This window comes from Tubulanus polymorphus, chromosome 5 (genome assembly GCF_964204645.1).
Source record: "Tubulanus polymorphus chromosome 5, tnTubPoly1.2, whole genome shotgun sequence".
NCBI lineage: Eukaryota > Metazoa > Nemertea > Palaeonemertea > Tubulaniformes > Tubulanidae > Tubulanus > Tubulanus polymorphus.
In genome coordinates, this window is record NC_134029.1 from 1,851,041 (window position 1) to 1,860,719 (window position 9,679).

Here is a 9,679-nt window from a genome sequence, read left to right on the forward strand (position 1 = left end):
TTTGTTATATAATCAGTCGTCCCTGCGCGTATGATGTTGTTCTTCGTTAATACATATATCATGGACGGACGGGGCATATTGATGAAATGTTTACTTCCTCAATTCCAGAGATCAGACCGGTATTAATACTAGAACTCCTCAAGACTAAAACTGTGCAATCCTCAAATCTAACAAACAACAAATCAAAAATTCACTTCTTGCTCATTTCTATTTCGCAAGCTTTTAATACATAATTTACAGATTTACTTCTTCCCCTTGGTGGCTTTTTTGGCTGGTGCCTTCGCGGCAGGGGCCTTGGTCGGGGCTTGGGCCTTAGCTGCAACTGGGGCCTTAGCGGGTGCCTTGGCCGGGGCTTTAGCGGGAGCCTTAGTTGTCGTAGTAGTAGCTGGAACTGTAGCCGAATCTCTCATCGAATCACTACGGCTTTTAGAAGCTGAAGCTGATCGTCTTCGTTCTAATTTTCGTTCTTTCGCTTCCTTCATTCTCTGAGCGAGTAATTTAGCGTATTCAGCCGCGGCTTCTTTCTTCATTCCGGCGCGTTTCTTCTTTAGAGCTAAACGTCTTCTCTTACGTTGTAAAACGACTGGAGTGACGAGTCGTTGAATCTTAGGGGCTTTAGATTGCGCTTTCTTACCTATAAAACATTGAAACACAATTCATTCTAAATCAACAGTTATTACTTACATAAATGCATCTACTGAACGTATCAATTTAATGCCCTGAACCGTTTCACCAGTACAGCGTTTAGGTGTGAATGATCAGTTTTTGAAAGTGTGCAGATAAAACGTCTAATGCTCAGTACAGTTTGAGGGTGGATGCAGGGTTCAGATTGAGGAGTTGCTCGGTACAGTTTGAGGGTGGATGCAGGGTACAGATTGAGGAGTTGCTCAGTACAGTTTGAGGGTGGATGCAGGGTACTGATTGAGGAGTTAGTTGGTACAGTTTGAGGGTGGATGCAGGGTACAGATTGAGGAGTTGCTCAGTACAGTTTGAGGGTGGATGCAGGGTACAGATTGAGGAGTTAGTTGGTACAGTTTGAGGGTGGATGCAGGGTACAGATTGAGGAGTTGCTCAGTACAGTTTGAGGGTGGATGCAGGGTACAGATTGAGGAGTTAGTTGGTACAGTTTGAGGGTGGATGCAGGGTACTGATTGAGGTGTTGCTTAGTTCAGGTTAAGGAGTTAGTTGGTACAGATTGAGGGGGATGCAGGGTACAGATTGAGTTGCTCGGTACAGTTTGAGGGTGGATGCAGGGTACAGATTGAGGAGTTGCTCAGTACAGGTTGAGGGGGATGCAGGGTACAGATTGAGGAGTTGCTCGGTACAGGTTGAGGGGGATGCAGGGTACAGATTGAGGAGTTGCTCAGTACAGTTTGAGGGTGGATGCAGGGTACAGATTGAGGAGTTGCTCAGTACAGGTTGAGGGGGATGCATGGTACAGATTGAGGAGTTTCTCGGTACAGGTTGAGGGGGATGCAGGGTACAGATCGAGGAGTTGCTCAGTAGATTGAGGGGGATGCAGGGTACAGATTGAGGAGTTTCTCGGTACAGGTTGAGGGGGATGCAGGGTACAGATTGAGGAGTTGCTCAGTACAGTTTGAGGGTGGATGCAGGGTACAGATTGAGGAGTTGCTCAGTACAGGTTGAGGGGGATGCAGGGTACAGATTGAAGAGTTTCTCGGTACAGGTTGAGGGGGATGCAGGGTACAGATTGAAGTTTCTCGGTACGGGTTGAGGCAGTGTAGCAGGCAACTGATTGATACGGTTTGAAATGTAACTAACCTTCTTTGGCAGCGAGAGGTCGTCTGACGACGTATTGACGAACATCATCTTCTTTGCCCAAATTAAACAGACGTCTGATTTTGCTGGCTCTCTTCGGACCCAGTCTACGAGGTATAGTCGTATCGGTCAATCCTGGGATCTCTGCTTCACCTATTCATACAATGAAACCAAATAACAATATTTACACGAAGAAATGTTGAACTCTCAACATCTAAATCAAGAAGAAGCCACTCATCGGATCATTTTCAAAATTTATCAAGTTTCTAAAAAATTCGAATCAGATACCCCGTAGTATATTAAGCACATTGTAATATTTGTAATATCTATAGGTGGACCGATGTAAATATCTCGATTTGATAGGATGCCTCGATATGAATTAAGCATATGTACATCTCGCAAAAAAGCAATTAGTTTTGACAGCAGTGAATGAATTATTCTTTGTATTGTAAAACATACCTTTCTTGACGATGACTAAACTGAGAACGCTCAAGTTAGCATCAACGATACATCCACGGACGGAACGACGTCTACGTTCTCCGCTTCGACGCGGTCGGTAACACGAGTGTCCTTTAGAGAGCAACAATCGAACTCTAGTGTTCGTTAATACACCTTGTTTCATCGGGAATCCCTGTTTATCATTACCACCAGAAATACGCACTACATAACCCTGTAAATAATCAATTCATTCATATATCACTAGCACATATAAATGAACTCTATTTTTTGCAAAAATAATTAAGTTTTGTGCACTATTTTTAATCTAATGTTTGTCTTAATGTATTGAGGCTCAGATTCCTCAAACCCGCCTGATTAATCACAATATAGAGAAATAATTTGGCATCAGTCAACTTTAAGTAAAGGTGTCGGGTATGAAAGTGAAATAAGCTTCAGACATGCTGAAGAAATCCCAAACTTACCTTCCATTCATCTCCGAGGCAATCGGCTCCGACCTCAGTAGCCATACGTTTCTCGTAGAAATTACGAAGTTTGTGCTCATCGTGCACTTCTATCAGTTTCTGACAGCCAGTGGCTGGATATGAAATATTCAACTACAAAACAAAAACGTCACGAATTCAATAATTCAATCGTTGAACATCGTTTTACATGGGAGCTGCCATCTTTGATTCACCGGAGCCGCGTTAAAATCGGTTCAATCTGGACCTTCAGCAGTAGAATAAAATCATCAAATATCTGATATAGATTGAAGAAGACCTCTTCTTTTGGAATATGAGAGTAGTTTTGCGGTGGAGTTAGAGGGAGTGGCTGGAAATATTGTTTTTTACCTTCATGTTTCACCTTCGTCCCCTCACTGTGGACTTATGCTGGAAAAGAGGCTCACTTCCGGGTTTCCGGGATCATGTGAGTCATGTGACACGTCCAAAATGGCGGCCACCATGAAAGTGACAGTTCGCAAACTTTTCGCGTTATGCGCTTATATTCTTCTGTTAAATGTCGTTAACGGACATAATGCGAATGATGATCCCCCGCTGGATATCGTGAAGCCTGAAAGGGGCGCTTTATGGCCTATGCCATCGAGTGTGAAGTCTTCTACGAGTGTTTTATCGATTGGAGAAAGTTTCCAGTTCATTTCAACTGGTCAAACCTGCGATATCATTGATGCCGCTTTTGCTAGATATTACAAATATATTTTTGGAATTGATAAGGCTGATGACAAGTTAAGGTTCAGATCTTTCCGGACATTTGTGACGGCTCCTGGTAATTTAGGCAGCCTCAGTGTTCATCTATCATCACCATGTGAACGCTATCCTTCACTTGAGATGAAAGAGTCCTGTACGTATATCTCGTTCAATCTATGGATTCAATCTATACATCCTGTAATTCCTTGAGTATTTTTCTATTGTATATTGTAGATAATCTGATTATATCAGAAACAGCAGGGAAGAGTGTTCTATCAAGTGACAGTGTTTGGGGAATTCTGAGAGGATTAGAAACATTTTCCCAGCTCACATATCATTCTGATTCTAGAGCCGTAAGATCAGCTCTTGATTTGATAACTTTCAATTGCTTTCTGTTTTATGTGAATAATTCATTGTTAATGGTTTTCTTCAGGTGTTGATCAATGCAACCAGGATTTCGGACACTCCTAGATTTTCTTATCGTGGAATTCTATTGGATACATCTCGTCATTTCCTGCCTAAATTTGTCATCTTACAGAATCTTGTAAGTTAAAACCTTTCATCTTTTCCTTTTATGAAAAACTTAACAGATATTTTAAGATGAATTCGTATTTTCAGGAAGCAATGGCTCAGAATAAATTCAATGTTTTCCACTGGCACATTGTAGATGATCCTTCATTCCCGTATGAAAGCTTTACATATCCTGATCTAAGCAAAAAGGTTAGTGAGTGACACCTCGTTATCTGTCTTGTAATTGAGTTCATATTGATTTTGCTATGTTGTTTTTAGGGTTCATATCAACCTGAAACTCATGTTTATACGCAAAGAGATGTACAAGAAATCATAGAATACGCACGCATGAGAGGAATCCGAGTTGTACCAGAATTTGATAGTCCAGGTTCGTTAAACGCTGAAATGCTACATTTATCAATCTAGAGAAAAATGACACTGAATGTTTTGTAAAAATTTAGGTCATACACAATCGTGGGGCAAAGGACAACCAGGATTGTTAACAAAATGTTACACAAAGGGGGCTTTCAATGGAAATTATGGTCCAGTCGATCCATCTAAGAATTCCACATACACTTTCCTCGCTGCACTTATAAAAGAGGTCTTCAAAGTTTTCCCTGATAAATATATTCATCTTGGTGGTGATGAAGTTTCATTCAACTGCTGGTTAGTTAATTTGTAATTTCAATTTAATTCTTTTATGCCTATGTCATTGTTTCAATCTCGCTGACTGTTTTTCAGGCTGAGCAATTCAGATGTCATGAAGTTTGTAAAGGATCATGGCTGGGGTACTAATGTGGCCAAACTTGAACAATATTATATTCAGAAGTAAGCATATTACACATTACTTGAGAATATTACTTTATGTATTACCGTACTCAATACTGGCTCATCATAAACCTATCTTTCCTATTTCTTTTCTTTGAGGGTTTTGAACATAGTCAATGACCTTCATAAAGATGATGGTTATATCATTTGGCAAGAAGTTATTGATAAAGCTGTCAAGGTAACATTGAAGCTACAATTCTAATCATTAACCTATCATCAGTAACCAGTGTTTAATTATGATTTTATTACAGGTTAAATCGGATACAATAGTTGAAGTATGGAAAGGAAATTATCAGGCTGAGTTGGCGAAGGTTACTAAAGCAGGTCTCAGAACTATTCTCTCCTCATGTTGGTATCTGAATGAGATATCATACGGAATTGATTGGCCAAAGTATTATAAGTGTGATCCACAGGATTTTCCAGGTATATTGAAAGGCTTTTAGAATTGAACTTCTTGATTAGTTGATAACCATAATATCACCAATATGTTATATTATTAGGTGATGCAAGCCAAAAGAAATTGATAATTGGTGGTGAAGCATGTATGTGGGGGGAATATGTTGATGGAACTAATCTTATTTCAAGATTGTGGTAAGTTAATAATTCTTCATTATCTTGTTTAAAAGATATGATGTAATCTTTTCAAAGATGTGATGATTTGATCTTTTTTTTCAAATTTACGATGCAGGCCTCGTGCATCAGCAATAGCTGAAAGACTGTGGAGCCCAGCATCTTACAAGAATCCTAATGCAGCTGCTGGTCGACTTGAAGAACATCGATGTCGAATGCTGAAGTAAGTTTAACTGTTATCTGATTGTACAAATAATAGTTAATACAAATAAGTTGAATCACCAAAGACTAAAGTAACTGTATTTGATTTCAGTCGTGGTTTGAATGTTGAGCCTATCAATGGACCCGGGTTCTGCAGACAAGAAGTCACCAGACAGTAGCAACGATATATTCGAATTGCATCAACTTCCAGCTGATCACTTATGAATTATCTATATTAATGATCTCCAATGAACTTGAAGAAGTATCTAATTATTGAGCTATTAATGACTATTTACATAAAATCATGTGTATCAAATATATGTATCAAATACATGTTTTCATTATGTTGATTTGTAACATCTTTGTATCTACTGATGTAATTATCAGCTTTCATATATTTTAATAAAATTATCTAAAATGTCATAAGTATTGTTTTTTTTGTGGATTTTGTCATGTACATTTTTCCATTGCATTGAGGAATATAAATAGCAACTGTCAACGTGGGTTAGTTCATATATGTACGTAAAGGCGTCAGCACTTGTTGGAAATCATGAGACCTGTCATATGCCTGCAAGATAACATTGTGGCGCTATACGAGTTAATAGAAAATTAAATTCTTCGATTTCCATGGTAAGATTTAGTATTTCTTCGTTTGATATTAGTTCAGAATTAGTAACGTTAATGATTTCCATAAAAACGGCCTGAACACCGATATTTTAGGGTACAGTAACCATGTAGGCTATATTGCAAACAAGCGTACACTGTGCCGAGTTGTACAGTACTGTGCTGTCAGTTAGTACTCCTGCACACAGCAAATCGATATCGCATTCAAGCATCGCCTACCCATATATTTAAATCATTATTACCCGGGTTAATAACTCTTTTGGTTACAGATGTATACGTTTGACAATGTAACAACATTAACGAGCATCATCCCAGATGTATCATCTACCACCGCTCCAACAGCTGATTTCCCTAAATATGCTGGATACATCTGTTGTGCAATTTCTGTCTTATTCTTTGGCAGTAACTTTGTCCCAGTGAAGAAATTTGAAACAGGAGATGGTATGCCTGATGTGAATGAATATTCATTTCATAATAATGATGATAATACATATTTGTACTCTGTATGTATTTGTTTTGTTATGAAAATTTAGGAATGTTCTTCCAATGGATTTTGTGTTCGACTATTTGGATGTGTGGGTTAATAGTAAATGCAGTTCAAGGTTTTCCAACTTTCTATCCTTTAACTATGATTGGTGGATTACTATGGGCTACAGGTATTTCAGCATCAAAATATCTAAAAATCTCACTTATACACGGAAATATATCAATTGACATTTGCACAATGCCCTCAACTCAATTATATCCCACAAAGTCATAATTTGATCAATTCAAAGATAATTGTGAAAAGCAATAACTACGTCATTTTAATTCATATGAATTAACCGGTGTTCCAACTGCTCAAATTATTTTTCAGGTAACATATGCGTTGTACCTATAATCAAAACTATTGGATTAGGACTTGGTATCCTGATTTGGGGAACCACCAATATGTTAAGCGGCTGGGCTAGCGGAAGGTATTCTTTGTCCCAAATTGAATGCACTCAATTTGCAATTCATTTCTCACAATTTGGCATATTATTATATCATTACTATACATTTAAAAAAGTGGCAGTAGTAGGGAAGGATTCTTTGTCCCTAATTGAATGCACTCAATTTGCAATTCATTTCTCACAATTTGGCATATTACTATATCATTACTATACATTTAAAAAAGTGGCAGTAGTAGGGAAGGATTTTGTTATCAGTTCGATCATGATAAAGAAAATAGCAGCAATCTGTTATAAATCATTTTCAGGTTTGGTTGGTTCGGTCTTACACCAGAATATCCTACTAATTATGCTTTGAACTATGCAGGAGTTGCATGTGCAGTTTTTAGGTAAGCGATTAAAAAATCAAGCTGTTCATAAATCGTATCTTGATCGTACCCGATCATCTTCCGAGAATAGAATCTTTCTTACTGAGTAGTTTTGATATTGGCGAAATTTCAGCGCTCTTGTGTTAGTAACTATAAAGCCAGATGTGACAGGGTCCTCTGAACTAGTTAGATCAAACAGCCAAGACGAATTACTAGGTCCAACTGTGAGTCACATAACTGTATTATATGCATGTTTTTTTGAAAGTATGTCTATTTTATTTCTAACCATTTTAAATCTCTCTTCCATTAATTCAAAGCACAAATAACATTTTTCGTATTTTGCTTTATTAACTGTTTGAGAAAAAGCTTGATAACTCAGTTTACCGGTATCGGGAAACATAGACCTGGCACTTCCTCCACACAGCGACAGGACCTGTATAATCGGAAACATTTCTTATTGCTTTCACTTTTTATTTTAACATCTCTAGCATGTGTCTGAATTCCCATAGATGCACTAATGGCACGTCCCTAGAATTCTTGTTTTAGGGACAATGGTTCGAGGTAGCTAGTTACTCCCTAGTTAGCACGTAGGTTATCTAGTTTGCTATTGTGTTGTTTGTTTCTGTTTAGGGGATTCATATTCTTATTAGTGAAGAATGAGTCGGATTTAAGAATCAATCAACAACAATCTGTAGATAATGATAGCCAACCGCTTTTATATCAATCGATGAAGGTCAGTTAACGGTGACAAAGAGTTAGTCAACTGTTTCTGTTCATCAGGATTGAGGATGTCCGACTTGTAAATTACCACGATGGGGATTAAACGTGAAGAATTGCAGTTCAATTCTGTTGATTTTGCAGGGTGTAAATTCATTAACAGACAGCCGAACATTAATAGTTGGTATCAATGAAGGCAATTACATCGACCGTCTAACACCATTGAAAAAACGTATCATGTAAGTTTTGACATATTTGACAAACTGTCGTTGCGATGTGAGAAGGATAATGTTATATTCAATATGTTTGTTTTAAATTTGTAGTGGTATTGTACTATCAGTTTTCTCTGGTTCGTTATATGGATTGTCGTTTACTCCTTGCATTTACATTCAAAACAACTACAAAGGAGCTAGCCAAGATGGTAAATATTACAGTTCCATTTTTCGTAGATTACATAAATTACTAATGTGTAGCCATTAACACAATGCTAATGAATGGCTTCCAGTCGCACGTGGGAAACGAACCTTTTATCTTCGTGAATTATTCTATTTCACAGGTTTAGATTATGTATTTGGATTTTTCTGTGGAATCTACGCAACAAGCTTCCTTTATTTTACGATATACTGCATGATTTCGAAGAACAAGCCAAATATATATGGTCAGGCTATTTTACCCGGTATCGTGTCTGGTGTCATGTGGGCAGTTGGTGATATTTGCTGGTTTGTGGCAAACAGTACATTAACCGAAGCCATTAGTTTTCCTATTATAACCACTGTAAGTATATATCAGATTGCAGGGTTAATCACTCGCCCTTTTTATCGACGAACGAAACTCAACATGATTGCATTGGTTGTTTGTAGGTACCAGGAATCATTGCAGCGATATGGGGAATTGCCTTTAAAGAAATTAGGGTAAATACTATATTTCCTCGTTTCGAAAATCAATTGTGTATGCTCTAATACTGTATACACATGTTAATCGTCTCATTTCAGGGACTGCGGAACTTTTTGATACTCGCTTTCGCATTTGCGGTGACAATAGCTGGTGCAATATTGACAGCGTTTTCAAAGAGTTGATAGAATCTTGGAGTAGTCAGATTACTCACAATAAGATCGACTCAAGTGAATCCTTTCACAAAACAAAAGCCTCTGTGATCAATTAAAAGACATTCGATTTGGTGCTTTAGACAATCTGCGATGTAGGGCGCCAGGCGGCAAGCGTGATTTAAAGGATATGATAATTTCATCGAGAATCAAGAGTTTTTCACGTCGATTTCAATTCAATTTCAACTAGAAACTTACGAATCTATTATTGCTAACGTGACTGTAAACAGCTGAAGATTGAATATAATCTTTAAAACAGAAAAACTATACCTTTTGAGTCCACTTTCTGTCGTCCTTTTTTCACACCGAGGAATCAGCTTACATAGGTTTAAAAACAAATAACGATACGACAAATAAACTACTACAAATAAAACAAACTACTAAAATACTATACTATGAAAAGAGACAAC

At 37.8% G+C, this 9,679-nt stretch overlaps 3 protein-coding genes across 4 annotated transcripts; 2 read left to right on the plus strand and 1 right to left on the minus strand.

The window, feature by feature from the left end:
• Window positions 1-189: 189 nt before the first annotated feature.
• On the minus strand, window positions 190-3,140 carry LOC141905056 (small ribosomal subunit protein eS6-like). Its single transcript, XM_074793787.1, has 5 exons — window positions 3,066-3,140; window positions 2,700-2,831; window positions 2,239-2,449; window positions 1,783-1,932; window positions 190-634 (listed from the first exon to the last, which is right to left on the minus strand). The coding sequence occupies exons 1-5, from the start codon at window positions 3,069-3,071 to the stop codon at window positions 243-245; spliced, it is 891 nt and encodes a 296-aa protein (XP_074649888.1). The 5' UTR covers window positions 3,072-3,140; the 3' UTR covers window positions 190-242.
• A 23-nt stretch (window positions 3,141-3,163) lies between these two features.
• LOC141905057 (beta-hexosaminidase subunit beta-like) lies at window positions 3,164-5,932 on the plus strand. Its single transcript, XM_074793788.1, has 12 exons — window positions 3,164-3,573; window positions 3,654-3,772; window positions 3,853-3,963; window positions 4,038-4,139; window positions 4,209-4,317; window positions 4,391-4,595; window positions 4,671-4,757; window positions 4,857-4,935; window positions 5,009-5,180; window positions 5,258-5,348; window positions 5,446-5,550; window positions 5,641-5,932. The coding sequence occupies exons 1-12, from the start codon at window positions 3,165-3,167 to the stop codon at window positions 5,705-5,707; spliced, it is 1,656 nt and encodes a 551-aa protein (XP_074649889.1). The 5' UTR covers window position 3,164; the 3' UTR covers window positions 5,708-5,932.
• Window positions 5,933-6,064: 132 nt separating this feature from the next.
• LOC141905200 (transmembrane protein 144-like) lies at window positions 6,065-9,513 on the plus strand. Of its 2 annotated transcripts, none has more exons than XM_074794003.1 (11): window positions 6,065-6,158; window positions 6,422-6,593; window positions 6,686-6,808; window positions 7,009-7,108; window positions 7,390-7,470; window positions 7,583-7,673; window positions 8,311-8,405; window positions 8,490-8,587; window positions 8,723-8,940; window positions 9,027-9,077; window positions 9,159-9,513. In XM_074794003.1, exons 1-11 carry the CDS (start codon window positions 6,156-6,158, stop codon window positions 9,240-9,242), a joined length of 1,116 nt encoding a protein of 371 aa, XP_074650104.1. In that variant the 5' UTR covers window positions 6,065-6,155; the 3' UTR covers window positions 9,243-9,513. The 2 variants fall into 2 exon arrangements, with proteins under 2 accessions (XP_074650104.1, XP_074650103.1); XM_074794002.1 differs by lacking the exon at window positions 7,583-7,673 and adding an exon at window positions 8,080-8,182.
• The last annotated feature ends 166 nt before the right edge of the window (window positions 9,514-9,679 follow it).

Coding starts and splice junctions, on each gene's coding strand:
- LOC141905056 (XM_074793787.1), bottom strand. Junction 2,450..2,699: donor GCCTCGGAGATGAATGGAAG/GTAAGTTTGGGA, acceptor GATTATTTACAG/GGTTATGTAGTGCGTATTTC. Junction 635..1,782: donor ACCTCTCGCTGCCAAAGAAG/GTTAGTTACATT, acceptor AATGTTTTATAG/GTAAGAAAGCGCAATCTAAA.
- LOC141905200 (XM_074794002.1), top strand. Junction 8,183..8,310: donor TTTTATATCAATCGATGAAG/GTCAGTTAACGG, acceptor TTGATTTTGCAG/GGTGTAAATTCATTAACAGA. Junction 8,941..9,026: donor GTTTTCCTATTATAACCACT/GTAAGTATATAT, acceptor GGTTGTTTGTAG/GTACCAGGAATCATTGCAGC.
- LOC141905057 (XM_074793788.1), top strand. CDS start 3,165: ATGGCGGCCACCATGAAAGTGACAGTTCGCAAACTTTTCGCGTTATGC. Junction 3,773..3,852: donor ATCATTCTGATTCTAGAGCC/GTAAGATCAGCT, acceptor GGTTTTCTTCAG/GTGTTGATCAATGCAACCAG. Junction 4,596..4,670: donor GAAGTTTCATTCAACTGCTG/GTTAGTTAATTT, acceptor ACTGTTTTTCAG/GCTGAGCAATTCAGATGTCA.